Below are 18,827 nucleotides of genomic sequence, written 5' to 3'. Positions count from 1 at the left end.
TAATGGCGAACTGCTGGTTCCCCATGGAACGTTCTTCCGGCCAGACTCCTCCCTCAACTCCGGTTGAGAGTAGATCAACCCGTCCCCCCCCTTCCCCCCAGACTCTCCTGACCGTTTACCCCTCCCCTCCCTCTCGGATTTCCCTCCCCTTTCCCCCCTTTCTCCTATTTCTCCCTCTTCAATCTTCCCACTAGTCAACCAATCCACTTTTGCAGACATGGAGAGAACCATACTAGCTCTCCCTGCTCATCATAAATCTACACCTGTGGTAGTGAATCCTCAGGCGCAAGCAATCCTCAACTCCTACTACAAAAGTATGGGTCAAAACCCTAGATCTGCACAAACTGGTACTGTAGCGGAGGGCAAAACTGTAGCTCAGACTGACGGGCTTCTTGGTACTCCGCCACCAAAGGTTGCTCGCCATTACATTAGCTACTCGAATTCCTCAACGGGCTCTCTCCCAGGAGGAGTGTCTACTCAAACTCAATCTCTCTCGTCTACAGTTCCAGTACCTCCTGCTGTTGAGAACTTAAATTGCCCGCTTGCAAGTCAAACGGTTACTACCACTTCTGCTTCTGAGCTAAGCGAAACTATCTCCATACCTATTGCTACTGTCCCTGCCCCATCGCCTCTTGTAACCACCCCCTTGCCTCCCACTGCTACCCCGCATCCTTCTGACCCCTCTGTTAGTGTCCCTGTTAGTGTTCCTGCTGAAACCCTTGACCCATCTGCTAATATACAGCAAAAGGCTAAGGATCCAGCTTCACAAACATTAGCACAGAAACTCAAGAGTGTAGCTGATAGATCACTCACCCGGCTAGCCCCAATAGATTATTCTACTACTGGGAAACCTCGAGTAAGTATCCCTGACTCTGTGTTTCAAGAAGGTGCATATATTCATAAGGACTTCATTGTGGGTAAATTCAAAGGCCGACTCCCCACCTACAAGCACATCCAGAGTGTGTTAAGTCATATTTGGGGGCGTGGAAAACGACTTGAGATTCATCTCAACCACTCTAGTAATTCCATGTTAGTGCGTGTGCCTAATGAATACCTGAGAACAAAAATTCTTGAGAAAAAGATGTGGTATGTCGGAGAGTGTATGTTTCTTGTTGCTCAGTGGGACTCCTCTGGGGGTGAATCAACTGACCTTGATGCTATCCCCATATGGGCCCATCTTAAGAACATGCCGTTTGACCTGATGCACCGCAAAGGTATTAGTTTAGTGGCTGGTCTAGTTGGAGAGCCAAAAGAAATGGACGAATTTATCAAGAACCTGGTTAGTTTGTCTGTTGCTCATGTTAAAGTAGAAAGGAATCTAAATGAGCCCTTACCTTCATCAGTAGAAGTTGTCCGGGACAATGGTGAAGTGATTACCATCGAAGTTGAATATCCATGGGTCCCGCCTACCTGCTCTCACTGTCACGAGATAGGGCATGTCGTCAAGTTCTGTCCCTTGGTAACTCCCTCCTGGACACAAAAGAAACAGCCAATATTAAAAGAAGTGTCAAAAAAAACTGAGTTTGCTAGCAAGGGTAAAGGAAAGCTCACTGAAGTCCCTGTCTCCTCTGTCAACACTGCGGGTACTTCTGCAATTTCTCCCCCTACTACCAATCTGCACCCTTCACCTCTTGATGTGCCTACCTCACCTAAGCCTTCCACTCCAAAGCATAAGTCACAAAAAATCTCCTGTCCACCTGTTTTACCCACCCCAGCTATAACCGTTTCTAATCCTTATGCTGTTCTCTCTCAAGTGTTACCCGTTTCTTCTGTACCATTGCCTAATCCCTTACCTGAATCCATCACTCCAATTTCATCTAATCCCCTACACTCTTCTTCCAATCCTCAAACCACTTCTCACACAATCCCCTCAAACCCTTCCCCCGGTACTTCTCCATCTGATATGGTAATAGACTCCCCCACTCCTAAACCCACTGACTCCTCTTCTGAGGCTAAGTCTCCTACCCGAGGGGGACTTCCTCTATCTCATTAACCCCTAACCCTTCCCTATGTATATAAAACCTTTTTGTTGGAATATCTGAGGTCTTAATGACAAGGATAAACATCGGCCTTTTGCTACTTGGCTTGCTATTAATAAGCCTACTTTTGGTGCCCTACTCGAAACCCATATAAAAGAAACAAATTTGAACCAAGTTATGAACCTTGCATGTCTAGGATGGAACGATACATCTAATCACGCCTCTGATGAGAATGGTCGAATAGTTGTTATCTGGAAAGCTCCAGCTTCAGTGTCCGTGTTGCACCAGTCCAAGCATTTGCTCACCTGTGAAGTATCTATCCAAGGAGGTCACCGTTTTTGTTTTACGGCCATATACGCACCTAATCTAAGTGATGAAAGAACTGACCTTTGGTGTGAGCTTCTTAGTCTCCATCAGGATATGATGTTGGATGCCGCTCCTTGGGTCCTGTTTGGAGATTTTAACCAAATCACCCACCCTGCAGAGCACTCAAACCCAACTGTTGATCATCTTACCTCACGCATGTTGGAGCTACGAGATTGTCTCCTGCAACTTGAACTGTTTGATCTGCGTTTTCAAGGTCCCCTTTTTACCTGGACAAATAAAAACCCTCTTAACCCGATTGCCATAAAGTTAGACCGTGTGTTAGTAAACAATGTCTGGCTCTCTCTTTACCCGGATAGTGTCGTATCCTTCCTTGCGCCTGATATCTCTGACCATTCCCCTAGTCTCTTAAACCTCTTCGCCCCTCTCCCATCTGATGGTACCAAGCCTTTCAAATTCTTCAATTTCTTAACCAAGCACCCGAAATTCCTTTCTACGGTTGAATCTTCTTGGAATCTGGCTGGAAGCATAACTCCTCAGGAACCCTGTTTGTCAACATTGAGTGCAACACAAAAATCACTAAAAAGAGATCTCAAAACACTTTCGAGAGAGAATTTCTCAGATATTCAGAACCGTGTGAGAGAGACTAACAGTTTGTTACACTCTGTGCAGGTTCATGCCCTCACAAATCCATCAGCAGACCTGTTCCAGCAAGAAAAGCTTCTTCATTCTCAATGGGAATTCTTAAGGAGTATAGAAGAGTCATATTTCAGGCAAAGATCAAGAATAAACTGGCTAAAAGAGGGAGACCTGAACACCACTTACTTTCACCGGATTATGCAGATAAGGAATGCTTTTAACGCAATCAGATCATTTACCACTCCTACTGGCTCCATTGTTGATGATCCTCTTGAGATGTCCCTGATGGCAGTGAATCATTTCAAATCTATTCTTGCTCCAGTAGTCTTGCGATCAGTCAACACTCCACCTTCTTGGTTTCGTAGTATTATCTCCTATAGATGTTCCCCTGAAACAAAACAGACAATGATCAAACTACCAACCGAGGAAGAGATCAAACGGGCACTATTTAAACTAAATGCCAATAAGGCACCAGGACCGGATGGCTTCACCTCAGGTTTTTACAAGGCTGCGTGGGGGATACTAGGACAGGATGTTATTGCCAACATTCTCAGATTCTTCCAAACAGGCTTCCTCCCGTCTGCAATTAATGCCACCATACTCGCCTTAATCCCAAAAAAGCCAGGAGCTGCGCTTGTGTCTGATTTTCGCCCCATATTATGCCTCAACACTTTGTACAAGGTTGTTTCTAAGTTGCTCGTTGCTAGACTGAAACCTATCCTCCCTGATCTGGTGCAAAAAAATCAAACAGCTTTCATCAAAGGTAGACTCCTTGTGGAGAATACCCTCCTAGCAGCTGAGATAGTTAATGGTTATCATACACAGACTGGTCCAAAACGAATAACATTGCGAAGGCCTTTGATACAGTCAGATGGGAATTTATTTTTGGCTGTTTGAGAGGGATTGAGGTGCCTGAGCTCTACCTGCGGTGGCTTAAAGCCTGTGTATGCACACCTTCCTTCTCGGTTGGATTCAATGGTCATGTTCATGGTTACTTCAAAGGGCAAAGGGGACTACGCCAAGGAGATCCGCTTTCACCCTACCTATTTGTGTTAGCTATGAATTGTCTATCTGTCTGCTTGGATAAAGCGGCTGAAGAGGGTAAAATTCACTATCATAAACGTTGTGAAGAAATTAAATTGACACACTTGTGCTTTGCAGATGACTTACTGATTTTCATAGATGGCTCGGACTCATCAGTGAAGAATGTCCTCCAAGTGCTGAAAGAATTTGAAGAAGCTTCAGGGTTGGCGATAAGCCTCCCAAAGACTAGCTTCTACACGTCTGGTCTCTCTCAGCCTGAAATAGACCAAATTGTTACCACTACTGGAATAAGTCATGGTCAGCTCCCAATAAGATACCTGGGGCTACCTCTGTATACTAAAAAACTTACCCTTCTTGACTGTGCTCCATTGCTTCAACATGTCAAAAGACGCTTTAATGCCTGGTCTACAAAATCCCTCTCTTTCGCAGGACGGCTCCAAATGTTAAATTCTGTCATCGCGGGGATATCAAATTTCTGGTGTTCAGCCTTTGTCCTGCCAAAGCAGTGTATAAAACAGTTAAACTCACTCTCAAGCGCTTTCTTATGGAAGGGTATGATAGAAGGTCATCACTCATCCCGTGTGGCATGGGAAACAGTCATACGGGACAAAAAAGAAGGAGGACTAGGTGTGAGAGACTTACTCTCTTGGAACACATCATGCATGATCAAGCTAGTCTGGTTACTCTTCTTCAGATCCGGATCGGTTTGGGTGGCTTGGTTTCGAAGGGTGGTTCTCTCTGATGATATGAGCTCATTTTGGACCCGCAAATCTAGTAATCGTTTCTCCTGGTTAACGAACAAGTTACTAAAAGTCAGAGAAGTTGTTTACCCTTGGATCAGAGTAAAACTAGGAAATGGTAAAACAACACAATTCTGGACAGACAATTGGAGCAAGTTAGGTAAGATGATGACTTATCTTCAAAGCGATGGACTCTATCAGACTGGCATCCGTCGGGGAACTCGTTTAGCTGATCTTTGGAGTCGCGGCAATTGGAACCTTCCACCTGCAAGATCGGAAGCACAGGTCAACTTACACATAGAACTCTCAACGATCTCTTTAAACGAAGAAGAAGAAGATTCTTACAGGTGGTGGATTGGCGACCATCACAAGGACCGTCATAACACAGGCTCTATCTGTACTGCTCTTCGAATGACCTATCCCACTGTTCCTTGGCATAGTATCATTTGGTTCTCAGGAGGAATCCCGAAGCACAAGTTTTTATCCTGGTTGTTTGTGTTGAATCGATGTCCTACAAGGGACCGCTTACTGAGTTGGGGACTACCAGTGGATTCTCAGTGCCTTCTATGTGCCTCCATGCCTGAATCTAGAGATCACATCTTCTTTGAGTGTCCTTTTAGCTGGTCGATATGGTCGGAAATTGCTCGAAGATGCGCCTTTGCTCCGTCAACCTCTTGGTCCCAGACTCTTCACTCTCTCTCGCAGTATCGAGGTACTCGTGTGGCAAAGAAATTGCTTCTGATTGCTTGGCAGGCTGTTGTTTATGTGATTTGGACTTAGCGGAACCACCATCTTCATCGGAACTCTTTCAAATCGGCTGATCTTCTACTTCGCCAGATTGACTGCACTGTCCGCAACAGAGCTTCGAACTTTCGTGACAACAACCCGGATCTTTCTCTATCTCTGCTTCATCTCTGGTTCTCTAGGGAAGCCACGGCGACAAGAACAGCGACAAGAACAGCGTAAAAAACCCTAATCGCATAAGTGATCTCCTCACTTCGACTTCTCTCTCTATGACGTTTCAAATGATTTACTGAGGCTGGTATGGGCGGTTTGAATGCCCAACCATAAAACTGGTACTCTCCTAACTATTGGTTCATTTCTAAGTGGTTCACTACTGGTTCATTACTGGCTCTGGTTCATTACTGGTTCACCTTTGTTTCTCTTTGTGGTTCTGTAATTGGGCTTACGTTTGGGCCTTGTAAACTTTTTTATTTCCCCTTTAATTTAATTTGAAAGCCTTTTAACAAAAAAAAAAAAACTCAGTTAGAGAGGTGTGTCATGTGTGGTCATATATAGCCTCCAAATCACATGTAAATTTTTGAAATCCAAAAACATGTTTTATATTATGTTACAGATTTTGTTCAACTCTTTCATTTAAAAAAAAAAAATAGTTGGAATATACGTATGTGAAAAGTTTAAGTAGTTTTTGTCATCTAATCTAAAATGGCCAACCATAGTTAAATATAATTATCGTATTAGATAGATTTAAGGACTTGGATCTTTTCAACTTATGAGGTGAACTTGTAAACCACTCACTAGTTAGGTAGAAGAACATACCATAACTATCGTCTTACGTTCACAAATTAAAACCTAAAAGAAGAACAATTTCCATATCACACAGTATTGGACCACAACACTGAATAAACCCTATTATGGAAAAGTCTATATATATTTTTAACAACGGATGAGGATATACTAATGAAATTATTGCTTTTAGTTACTTACAAAAGATTGCAACAATAGATAGAATAAAGCAAATGAAACGAAATACATTGCACTTTTTGGATAATGGGAGTTGACAACTATAATAATTGATTGTTTTGGAGTAAACGTGATTAGTATTTTCCCCGGCCGGCATGTTGAAACAGGAATGACTGGGAAAGTGAGATTAATGTAGAAACTGAGGTTTCTCACAATGAATTTGTTTAGAAGGGAAACAAATTCAATAACAATCTCTTGAAGGATTTAGATCAAAGTAAGCAAGAAAAGAGGAAATGAAATCTCTTGAGAAACAAGTTAGGTTTTGCTCAAGAACAAAGAAGAATTTAGGATTTTGTATTAATGATTCGATGATCTTACAATGCGAAGATTGCCCTCTATTTATAGGTATTCAAAGATCTACAGAATATATTCGAATATACCGGATATATTGACTTTCTTAACTGGATGGCGAGTTAATAAGGAAAGTCTTTCCTTTCTTGCTAGGTCAGCCGCTGGGCGAGTTGAAGTGCCGAATTCGTCTCCTCGTCCATGGGCCTTTCAGTGTTACTGGGCCTTCAGAGATAAAGTCCAAATCTAGGCCGAATTCCCAGTTTAGATAACCGGTTCTTTAACGGGTCTAGATCGGTATGTTGGGGGTGCTAATTCCCGCACCAACAATTAAGATGATTCAAATTCACAAGTGAGAGATATAATGATTTAAAGTCGTGCAGAGTATGCAGCGATTTGACATTAATCTTATAGTAGTAACATGATTAAGACACTCTGACACTGTATAAGCTTAAAGCTTTTAATCATTTTGTATGTAAAAATTTATATGTCCAACGTCCTAATTGTCAATGATGGTCATAATATCATAATATATGATAAACCAAAACATTCATGATTCATAACACTTCTTCCTGTCTTTTTTATCTTGAACTACTAAAATATGAAACCATAATTATACCATTTCAGGCCATCTATTTGAAGATATATGAAAAATGGTCTAAAACATTAAAAATGGATAATATTATTTAACAACTTGGGAGAGATAGAGAAATCAAAAGGTGAAACATCTTTTCTTCTTTTTTTTTTGTTCGATGCATGCAACACAGGGTAAAAACTACTTCTTATTTGATTAATATTTTTCATACTAATCCATAGTCACCAACACAGATATATGAAGCTTTGAGTGCAAAATAACAATTATTTAAGACTTATATAGCCCATGACTAAGTTAACCACCAATTAACAACCAATCTAAAGGCAAACCATTCGCACAAGATACTCTTCCCTACCACTTTCTTTACTCTAGAAAACAACCATAGAAATCTGAATAGCTCTTTTGCATGTGACTTAAAGATAGCAAAAGGAGATGCCATTGGCTGGCTAATAAAATCAGTCACCACTTTGCGAGTAGGGTAAAGAAAAGGGGAAAAAGCACAAGAAGCTAAAAACATATATATCACCAAATCTATCAAGTTTCTAAAAGCATCAAGAGCATTATCTTAAAAATTTCAAGGATTATGTTCAATATATGAGAATCATATATAGCCTACTTCATATCAAATGTTTAATTAAGTTGTAAGTTTTAGGCCATGAAAAAATCGACTTTGTCCAAATCTATGACCGTAGCAAGATAACTATAGAGGCTAATCTATTCACAACCTTCACCCAATTTTTATGTTTTCTATGTCGTTTCAGCCTCGATCACATTTCAGCCTTTCTTTTTTTACAACACAAACTGCAAATGTGAGAAGCTTCAACTTCAAGTACCAATTATTATAGATGACGTATGGCTATGGGGTCCGAAGAAGTAAATCATATTAGATTCACACATTTAATTTCAGATGTGCTTGGATTAACATGTTTAAAGAAACCCGTGATACGAGTAGGTGTAACACACTGAGTAACTAACTTTTCATCAAACAATAAAGATGCATACAAGCAGGAAACAAGGGAAAGAACTGGCAAAAGTATTCGCATTTAGCCCAAAGATTCAAAAGATAGGTTCTCAATTCCGACATTCAATAGATTATCGGCTACTAAGTTGCTTCATCTTACTTTCGCGGTTCATCCATATTTGAAGCAACAACATACAAGAACACAATATATGAATTCCAAAGGTCGCCTCTCAAATCCTCACATAAACTAACTATAATATCAGTTCTTGGCTCCTGCAAACTCATCTGAATGCAAGAAAGTAGATAAAATCACAGCAAAAGCTCCAATCATAATATACTTTAAAGAGTAATTCGTGCATTCATCACAAAAGCATGGATGATGGAGTCAGAAGCATACCTTTGCAACACTTATCATTGGATAATCAAACTGTTACGGCTACAGCTTGTTCAATGATGAAGGAATCGAATCTGTCAAAGCACATGACTAGACCACAAGAATCTCCCACCAACATATCCTCTTTTGTCCTCTCCAATACAATCTCTGTACACCAAACCTCTGCCGGACACTCTTTAAGGTCGACAAACAGAATAGCGAGTCGTCCACCATGATTCACCATAGTACAACTTTCAGACGCCTCAGGTGAATCTTCACGACCCAACACGAGACTCCAAACCATCAAAAATTGGATCATATATATACAACTATTTTGTCCGGGGAATGAAAAAACATGTAAAAGATGTTATCAATGACGCAAAACCCCATCATCTCGGGTAACACCAACATCAAGTCTCTTCCAATTCTAGGATCGTAAACAAAACTAGTCTTATGACATCTGCCGTAAATCTTACCATTCAGCACAACAATACTACTGCCCGCTTCCTCGTGCGGGTCTAGGTCTACATTACAAAGACTCGGAAAAGACTCCCAAGTTTGCGTTTTGAAATTGAAAACCTCGACCCTATTGATAGACTGAGTGTGTAAGGGACGAGTGAAATCGCCGGGTAGTAACATCTCGGGACGCGTGCGAAGTAATTCACAGCGATTTCATCAGGAAGTAGTACCAGAGGCGAAGAAGAAGACCCTGAAGCCGGTTCATTTAGTTTCTTCTGTGACGGTTCTAAGCATTATTCTAGGAGATTAATCATCTAAAGAAATCCCAAAAGACTAAAAAAGACTATTAAGACTCGCAACCAGAAGACTCTATCAAAATGACTAAAGTCAATTATTTAACAAGACATGTTTGCAGACTGCAGAGCTTTCATGATATGATCATGAACCTATAAAATACGAAGATATTAATACCAAAACCGAAAAACCGAAAACTTTCAACTCAGATTACGACTGGCTGGCAGATTACTAGATTAATGTCAAGAAAGAAGAATAATCTGAAATAACCAATTAATTAGCTATAGATAAAAATCATCACTCTGCACCTAAAGATCAACAAAGAACTCACATGTATTATGTGTTAAAAGTAGTCTCCAACAACAAAATACAAATTAACGCTGGACTGTTTCTTCCCAAAAGCTAATCTTAAATACATAAACCTTTTGCAAATGAGCAATGATCCAGCACTAGCAGGTTTGACACTGTAAAATAAGACAACTGATCCTTGCTCAAGAACTCCCATCAGTATACTGAAACTTTTGTTTTCACCGCCTCTTACGACCGTGACAAGACTCCTTTTGAACTGCAAATATGCAGTAAACCTAAAACGTTAGACTTGTTTTCTCAGCCATATTTTGCTTCTTTCCAATACTGAATGATGCCAAGGATTTTTCTGTTTTTGTTATATGATGAAACTTGGCATCTTGCAAATAATATTGGAAGATGAATGAGAGGTATCATGTAATGTGTATGTGAGTGCCTTTTTCTGAGGTAAGAATTTGAAAAAAGATTAGTTTTGCATTTAAGAATTAAAGCCAAACCTTGGTATTGTCCCACCGCGACGTGGATCAGACTCTGTTGCTTGTCGGAGAGCCCTAGCAAAGGCCTTAAAGGTCGCTTCTATTATATGGTGAGAGTTTCTACCGGCAAGCTGTCATAACAAATTGAAAAAAGAGATTATATATAGTCCGAAGAAATAAACAAAGTCTGCCGGCACATTATATAGAAAAGACTTATGAAACATAAAAGATAGGAATCGTACCTGTCGGATGTGAAGTGTCATACCAGAAGTATTCACCAATGACTGGAAGAAATGCTCAACCAACTAAAATAGGAGAAGATTCATTTAGTGAACAGTGATTCAACAAACCAAGAACCAAAAAAAAACACAAATTAGAAAAATCCTGAAACTGCATGGACCTGAGTGTCGTATGTTCCTACTCTCTGAGTTGGAATCTCTAAGTTGTAACCAAGATATGGTCGACCTGATAAATCCTACCAAATTCCAGGAACTCCAAATTACTGAAAGAAAACAAAAAAACTAGATAGCTGCAACACCATATGTTCAAAGATTTGTATTATACCAGGGAAACATGAATAAGTGCTTCATCAAGAGGAGCTGTAAAATCGCCAAAACGGTTGATCCCTTTCCGCTCCCCAAGCGCATTTAACAAAGCCTGACCAGACACACACACAACAACAAAAAATAGCAATCACAAAGAATGCTACTAACTTATCAAACTTACTATATAGAAGACAAAGAGAAAAAGCAGTTAAGTAGTAAACTGTTCCAATGGCAAGAGCAACATCTTCATTAGTATGATGATCGTCAATATGAGTATCACCAGTAGCTCTTACATGTACATCGAACAAGCCATGTGAAGCAAGTTGCTAAACACAAAGAATCCACAAACACACATTTTATCAAATCACAAATATGAAATTGAAAATGTTAAAAAAAGCAATCAAATAGGAGTTGTTACACTAACATCTAACATATGATCAAGGAAAGGGATCCCAGTGGAGCTATCAGCAACTCCATTACCATCCAAATTGATCTTTACAGATACATTTGTTTCCTTTGTTTCTCTCTTCACTTCACCTATTCTACCTGCTGCTCATCGACAACCAACAACACAAGAGTCAAAAAAAAAAAAAAAAAAAAAAATCAGAAAAATGAATAGTGAGATTTGAGATTCTTCTACCTGATTCGATTGGAGAAGATGTAGTAATCGCCGGAAAACCGTTATCTCCGGGAGGAGGAGGAGAAGCGGAGGAGATAGATGGAAGAGGACGGTGAGAATAAGGTTCCATCCGTAGGAATCGAGGAGAAGGAGAGGAAGAAGAAGCGATTGATGTTCGTCGAGGAAGTAAAAACCTAAAGCCGAGATGTGGTCTGAGAAGCTGAGCCGGCGAAGATGTGAGCTCCATTGGTACAAGAAAGACAAGTGTGTGTGAGAGACCCACTTGATTTTTCCTACTGTAGAAACCAATAACGACGTCGTATAACATTATGTTGTAGCCAGATAGAGAGTGATAGAAACGAAGGTATAATTGCCTTTGCTCTAGTAGCTTGTCTGGTCTGCGAAGGCATTTGCAAATGCAACGCGTGACGCGTTCGATGCTTCAAGAGCAAAGGCATTGATGGAAACAGAGAGGGAGTATATTATTATTAATTTATATAGAGGTTTTACTGTATAAATCTCATCATATGAGGTATTCTTAAATACCTTTTTTTTTTTCATTCCATTAGTAAAATAGAAAAAAAAAAAAAAAAAAAAAAAATTTTACCCTGGCTCTTGTAGGGTTTGTCTATATGTGCACAAGTATGAATTGGTATGATAATTACATAAGTGAAACAATGTTAGTTTGCCTTTTCTCTTGTAGCGTGGTTGGTCTCCGAAATCACTTTAAAGTGCAACGTGTGACGTGTTCGATGCTTCGAGCAAAGGCATTGAGAGAGAGAGAGATGGTGATAAACTGATAATCAGTGATGCTTCTATAAATTCTTAACTCGACCAAATCATATGACGTATTCTAAAATACCTTTTTTTTTTTTTCTTTCCCTCTAAATCTACAAGGTGACTTATAAATGGTTAAATTGATGGAAACGTTGCTTTATATATCGAAATAATATTTGCTTTGGCTCTCGTAGCTTGACTGGTCTGCGAAGGCACTTTAATGTGCAACGCATGACGGGTTCGATGCTCGAGCAAGGCATTGAGAGAGATAGAAAGAGAGATCAAATATATATATAGATAAAATAATAATAACCGTTTGTCATATGAGGTATTCTAAAATACCTCTTTTCACTTTTCTTTCCCAAACAACAAAATTAAAGAAATTAATTTACGTGATGGTGGCTGAATTTTCTCAAAAGTATATGTGGAAGTGAACAACAGAAAACAAATTATTCTATTCTGCCAAATATCAAAAATTTTACCTCATTCCACTATTATCATTTAGTTAGGTTTATAGATAGATTTGAAACAAAGTTTCTTATGTCTTCTTGGGAGAAAATGCAACGATTAAAATGCTTCATAAAAAACCAAATTATATACAAATGAATGATTTAAATGCTCTAAGAATTAAGAAGCAGATTTTCATCGGAAGATGATGGTGGACAAACAAAGAGGAAGAAACGAGATGATAACACATAAGTAAGAGAGAGCAAAAAAACTCACCGTCGTGAAGCTTGGCGGCGAGAGCAGGACATGTACGATATAATATATATATATACATAAAACATATATAAACATATTTATTAACAAATTCTATTCGAAAAAGCGATTATGGTGTTTGTAGTAGACACCAAAATGCTTACGAGGACAGATCAACAATCTAACTCTGTTTCATTGCGTTTCCAGAGAATCATCATCGCCTGATCCATAGACATCTTCGTTTCCATTTTCACCAGTTTGTGAAGGAGAGCGGATAATGTGATCTAAGAAAGCCATGTCGCTGTTCCGTTGAGGAGGAGACTCTACTAAATTATCTTCTTCATCTTCTCCAACAAAAGCACTAAAGACAGGTTTTGCAGTCTATCTGCTTTTCCATATCTGATGATGTCCACCATCAGCGCGTTGGTGTCTGTAGACATGCCGAGTTCCAACGAACGACATCTCAGCTAGACGGTTACCATGAAATCTAAACCAAATGGTAAATGTCGTTAATACCCTGTAGATCTAACAGGAAAAACATGCATCAAAACCAATAAACAAAATTCTTAAAAGTGCATAAGATAAGCATTCACAAGCTAAATATTTCTTGACACCATGATTGAAACTGAAAAAGGAAACTAAAAAAAGATTATCAGGAGAGGAATAAAACAACCCTGGTGTAGTTAAAAGTTAACGACATTTCAGCTCAATAGAGTTTACATATGTTTGAATCTTATCCGTTCATTTAGCTATAAGTATTGTTCTAAAACCTGTTTATACTAAGCACCACATAAACCATTGCACCTTTATAAATTAGCATTGACTTGTCAAAATTAACCAAAACAATAAATATATACAGCAAAATCAGCATACCTGTATGTCTAGGCATCTTTGTTGGAAAGTTGAGGGACATCTATCACATCAAACTAAATCACCTCCATCTCCAAAAACACCACAAGCATCGTCATTTGGATCATCAACAATTACATCGACCGAGCAAAAACCAATGTGCCGAGTACCCTTTTGCTTATCACATGCATCTATTTGGCATTGAAGAAGAGAGATCCCAGAATTCAAAAATATGTCCTGAAATGGCTGCCTTCCAGCGTGTATCTCAGACTTAGAAACTGAAAGAATTTTACTACAACAACCACAGTGAATCCCGTCTTCTTGTTATCCAAGCCTCAAGCATGACGCGTAACCGTCTTTGGTTCATATACATCACCTTTTCGCTCAACTGTATGGTTCCACTATCAATCAGCCAAGCCAATACCGTCTGTTTTCAGATCTGGGTACAAAGCCATCACTCTCTAAATTATCTCCCCTGATTGCACGCCGTACCGACAGTGTACTCCTACCATGTTTGCTATTTATCCCTCCGTCCACACGGTGAGAGGAGCAACCAGTTGATTCTTCAATTTAATAATGCAAAGGGCTTTCACCTTTTGAAGTTGTACCTCGTGAACTATCTCTGCTACTGACCTCATCCTTCACTGACATGACATTTCGCTGTTCTTTTTGAACATACCTGTCATCATTTCCAACTTCATTTTTAACAGGAAAGAAATTTCTTACAAAAGTCGCTTTTCCATCATTATCACTGGCAGATTGCTCTTCCCTCTTCATATCTATTTCAATCCTTCTTTTTGTTTTCCTAGTTAACTGACTGAGTATCTCATCTGATATCAGAATAAATGAGGAACTCTCTTCACAAGGCTTGGGAACTTTTTCTCCAGTATTTAACTGCTTCAGAAGTGCTTCATAAGCCTTGATAATAGACCAGTATGCTGTTCCCCTGGGGCTTATATAAACTGCATCTAGGTAGTCTCTGTTTCTCCTAGGTCTATAGTCAATCGTCCACCCTGCTTCCAGTAACATTTCCCTAATTCGCTCTCGTAGTCTTTGTTTTTCTGTGCCTGAACCACGCCTAATCATTCCATCTCTGATTTTTGAAGAAGTTGACGCTTCAGGTAAAGTCTTTTCTCCTCCAGTGCTTGACATCTGAGAGGGCTTATGTGGTTGTATTATTCTCTTCTGCACGCGCCCCAAGCTATCAGTACTATCTTCAAAATCTTGGTCATGTCCCTTACCCTTCATGGTTAACGTCGTAGGCAAAATTAACCCATTTGACTGTATTCTGACAGGGGGAAGCAGTTTCGGAAAACTTTCAGTTTTTAGAATGGTTGGCGAGTTGATGGCAACACGTATTTTACCAGTCTCTTGAATCTTTGAGCCATATTGAGTTTGTTCAGCTTTCGCATTTTGCATTAACCCTCCTCCTATATTATTCTGCTTGTTCCCCATCACCTTAAGGACACCATTTTTGCCCTGCATCCTGATTGGTCCATCAAAAATCATGTCACGCTTGTACTTGTTCTGCAACAATAAAGGATGAGTAGTTTTACTTCCGTTTCCACTCACCTTACACCTGTTTCTATAACTTTGATTAGCAAAACCTACGTTCCCTGATCCATCTATACATGGTTTTCTTCTCTTCTCAACATCTAAATCTTTTCGACTACAATCAGCTCCGTATTCCCTATCATTACCAAATCGAGTAGACCCCAAATAAGCTTTTTGATCAATATCAACTCTGCTACCATCGAAGGACCTCCTCATCCCTATTGCCAGTAATTCATCTTCCTCATCCTCGTCCTCATCATCATCTAATATTTGCCTATTCCTCTCCTTCCACTCTCTACTCTTCCCCACAACACGATCATCCCCAAAACGACTCTCTTCTACATTACGAAAGTGGCGCATATGATGAGGGATGGTGGCAAGTTTATCGCTAGACTCAGAGTCACTCATAACCATCCTAGACTTTTTATTACACTCCCAATTCGGACGAGTCTCAGAAAACGAACAAATCCTACCAACACCATCATCGTTCTTCTTCACAATCAAGCAACCAGATGAACTTCGTTTCTTAATCAATACCCCTGGAGATTCACCAGATCTCCTTCCACCTCTCTCCATATATACACAACTCCCTAAATTTCCCCCAAATTCAGCAAAAATTCCGAAATGCAATCACCGTAGACCATGAAATATCTAACGTCGATGAACCCTAAGAACGCCAGATCTAAATCGATATGCAAATATCACCTCGATGAAAGGCAAATCGTGACAGCGACGCGACAATGGATGGCTCCTCCGATCAGCTAACATGGATTACTCCGGCGGTGGTGGAGGTGGGCGGAGATGTAATTTTCCTGGCCCCCAAGAACAAAAAAAATTGAAAGAAAGAGATGAGCGAAGTTTTTTCACACGGCCTAATAAAGTAAAAATAATGTCGACAAAAAAACAACATAACATTATTATTGTAAATAAGAATATTTATTGTTTTGTTCAATTTAAATTTTAATTGTAATTATAAATGTGTGCTTAAATTTTGTTTCCCTCCAAATCTCGTTGGACGACGCTAATCTCTTCGGGAACTTTGGTACCTACGTTAAGACGTGTCAAGATCTGAGAGCTATTTCCCGATAATGGAGAATGACGTGTCAAGATCTCAACGGATCTCACATGTTTTAATTTGCATAATTTTTTTCTGTCAACTCATCATGTATACAAGACAAAAACTTCCTCCAAAAAAAAAAGCAACAAATTTTGTGAAAATACATATGTGAAACTTGTAAGGTATATTAATCTGCACACACTTATAAGTTATAACTGAAAACTTAAAAAATAATCTTACTTATTTTTTAATTAATTATCTCTCCTCTCACTCAATTAATGCCTGAAATACTTTTTTAATACATACTCACGAACAAAAATAATAACAAGATAAAAATATAAATTTAACAGCAAAAATTAACATTGTTCATTCGCCGTCCATAACATCATTTATCACTAGATAAGTCAAATTATATCACGATAACTTTTAAACTATATGGTAAACTCATCTTTAATGTGTTATTATACAATTTATATCAACTAACTTAAATATTAACATATTAGTTACCTTGATAATTTAGTTATTACAATTAACTTATACATTATCATATTTATTGCATTTAAACTATAGTCATTTAATCCAAAGTTGCATTACGTTACCAAAATTCAATTACATTCCGAAAATTTTTGTCCGTCAATATAAAAATGGTTTGATGAAGCAATACGAGGTATGTTGTGAAAAGAATTATTATGTTGTTTGTATAAGTGGCTTGAGCAGTTGAGTTGTTGAGCTGTTATCTTTCGCATCATAAGCGGTGCTATAAGTGATTGATGTTTGACCCAAGAGAGAAGCTCGTCCCATATGAGGAACCATGTTGGCTTGAAACCAGTCCGAAGAAGACCATTTTCCAAACAACATATGAGAAGGCACATGTGATGATTAGCTGGTCTCTAGTCTCGACAAAGCTGGAACATAGGCAACAATCAGTTGGAATGTTTAAGCCCCATGACGCAGGTCTTTGCCTGGTTAGCAATCTGATGGGATGAGCGATATATTCACATATTGAAAGCATGCTTTGTGATTGCTCCTTTAAACTCACATAGGGAACCCAGTCTTTCATTTTTTTTTTTTTCTAGGTGAGCACTTTCTTTGTTTTCAATGTAGAGAATCCCAAGAAACATTTTCCACAACCCAACAAACAATATTGACCATCAACAGAAGAGACATAGCATCTGGACTGTAGTTAGGTGGGTATGAAACATGACTGCCTGATCTGATCTTGACGTTGGAATTGACCATCTAGACTCTAAAACTGCACCGTTTACTTTGGAGTTTAAAGGCATTCACATGGCTGATGGTTCTAGGTCCCTCTAATTATTTTAGTCCGTGTAATTAAAATCATTGAAAGTTGTAGTAAGGTCGCATTGAAACTGAAATTGTGTGGCGATCTTTCAATTCATCTAGTGTTTCTTCATGTTTCTGAACTTAAGGTGCTAGAATGTGTACACATCTATTCAAGGGAGAAACAAATTTGGTCAGTTGCCTGGGTAAAACATCTACTATGGTACTAACAAAATGGACTAATGAGAGTACTATATATATATGGTAATAATAAAACGGACTAATGAGACTGTGGATTTGAACAAACTGCATGTACGTACCTTTTCTAGTCTTCTTGGATGGTTTAGAATTATATGTTCTAAGTTCTAAGTTCTATCATAGGAAGTCCAATTTATTGCTTCGAAAAGAATATTATTTGCTTATAATATTATTTGAAATAGGTGGTCCATTTTTATAGAATACATTATATAAGTAGGAAAAAAATTACAACTCTTTTGTTTCAAATTTCAGCATATCGTTAAACTTAAAAAATTTACGATTTTATTAAAGCTCAGATCGAATTGGCCCACGTTTATCATTGATTTGCAGCCTTGCATACGCATTCGTTTGTTATAAGTTGAGATATTGCTTTGAACCAAAATTTATCTATATATATGCAACTTAAAAATATTGAATGGCAAGTGTTAGTGTTGTTGATATGATCGATTACACATTATTTAATGATTTTATGACGATCGATTCAAACGTAGACAAAACAACACAACACTAAACCACAATGAATGGAAAACGAGTAATTTACAAGTCAGTGTAAAAGAGTATTTAATACAAAGCTACAAACGGACGATTGAGCTATGAGTCATACCTTCTGACACATCGTAATCCTCTAGAAAACGTTTTGCTTTAATTAGTTAAACCCCAAAACTTTGAAGGTCAAATAATTTGAGGTATCTTTTACTAACTTTTTACCGGATTAGAGAAACTAAAATAAGAGAGGAGAGGGAGAAATGGAAATGTTTTGTACATTGAACTTGACCACTTTAAATTTCATGTTGCATGAAAAATGACAACGTCTAACTAATAAAGTTCTTTTTTTCTCTATCGGTAGCCCAGTAGGCACCCTTACATAATGGTGATAAGATAACACTTCAAATTATTGGAGGGGATATGCATTAAGGACGGAACATGCTGTCAAAATGGATTAAGA

The 18,827-nt window shown here is 38.7% G+C and overlaps 2 protein-coding genes and 1 pseudogene across 8 annotated transcripts; all 3 read right to left on the bottom strand.

The window, feature by feature from the left end:
• Positions 1 to 8,627: 8,627 nt before the first annotated feature.
• Positions 8,628 to 9,483, bottom strand: LOC109127878 (F-box/kelch-repeat protein At4g14905 pseudogene; annotated as a pseudogene).
• Positions 9,484 to 9,775: 292 nt separating this feature from the next.
• Positions 9,776 to 11,921, bottom strand: LOC104732140 (imidazoleglycerol-phosphate dehydratase 2, chloroplastic). Of its 4 annotated transcripts, none has more exons than XM_010451670.3 (8): positions 11,428 to 11,921; positions 11,212 to 11,336; positions 11,009 to 11,113; positions 10,807 to 10,899; positions 10,643 to 10,717; positions 10,485 to 10,547; positions 10,264 to 10,373; positions 9,776 to 10,025 (listed from the first exon to the last, which is right to left on the bottom strand). In XM_010451670.3, the coding sequence occupies exons 1-8, from the start codon at positions 11,732 to 11,734 to the stop codon at positions 9,998 to 10,000; spliced, it is 906 nt and encodes a 301-aa protein (XP_010449972.1). In that variant the 5' UTR covers positions 11,735 to 11,921; the 3' UTR covers positions 9,776 to 9,997. The 4 variants fall into 4 exon arrangements, with proteins under 4 accessions (XP_010449972.1, XP_019088937.1, XP_087335185.1 ...); XM_019233392.2 differs by having other exon boundaries at positions 11,081 to 11,113; XM_087479059.1 differs by having other exon boundaries at positions 11,081 to 11,113; positions 11,212 to 11,333; positions 11,428 to 11,845.
• Positions 11,922 to 12,744: 823 nt separating this feature from the next.
• Positions 12,745 to 16,213, bottom strand: LOC104733640 (uncharacterized). Of its 4 annotated transcripts, XM_087479057.1 has the most exons (3): positions 15,304 to 16,213; positions 13,756 to 15,217; positions 12,745 to 13,369 (listed from the first exon to the last, which is right to left on the bottom strand). In XM_087479057.1, the coding sequence occupies exons 1-2, from the start codon at positions 15,859 to 15,861 to the stop codon at positions 15,191 to 15,193; spliced, it is 585 nt and encodes a 194-aa protein (XP_087335183.1). In that variant the 5' UTR covers positions 15,862 to 16,213; the 3' UTR covers positions 12,745 to 13,369; positions 13,756 to 15,190. The 4 variants fall into 4 exon arrangements, with proteins under 4 accessions (XP_087335183.1, XP_019088853.2, XP_019088854.2 ...); XM_019233308.2 differs by having other exon boundaries at positions 13,756 to 16,213; XM_019233309.2 differs by having other exon boundaries at positions 12,745 to 13,407; positions 13,756 to 16,190.
• Positions 16,214 to 18,827: the final 2,614 nt, after the last annotated feature.

Source organism: Camelina sativa, chromosome 12, assembly GCF_030686135.1.
Source record: "Camelina sativa cultivar CO46 ecotype springtype chromosome 12, ASM3068613v1".
NCBI classification, from domain to species: Eukaryota; Viridiplantae; Streptophyta; class Magnoliopsida; order Brassicales; family Brassicaceae; genus Camelina; species Camelina sativa.
Note: the sequence above shows the minus strand (reverse complement) of the source record. Positions and strands in the feature narration are given on the sequence as shown.

Excerpts from the sequence above, each read along its gene's own strand:
- LOC104732140 (XM_010451670.3), bottom strand. The coding sequence starts at position 11,734 with ATGTTATACGACGTCGTTATTGGTTTCTACAGTAGGAAAAATCAAGTG. Across the intron at positions 11,337-11,427 it reads ATCTTCTCCAATCGAATCAG|CAGGTAGAATAGGTGAAGTG; the intron begins GTAGAAGAATCT and ends GTCGATGAGCAG. Across the intron at positions 10,026-10,263 it reads CGCGGTGGGACAATACCAAG|TTCAAAAGGAGTCTTGTCAC; the intron begins GTTTGGCTTTAA and ends GCATATTTGCAG.
- LOC104733640 (XM_019233308.2), bottom strand. The coding sequence starts at position 15,861 with ATGGAGAGAGGTGGAAGGAGATCTGGTGAATCTCCAGGGGTATTGATT.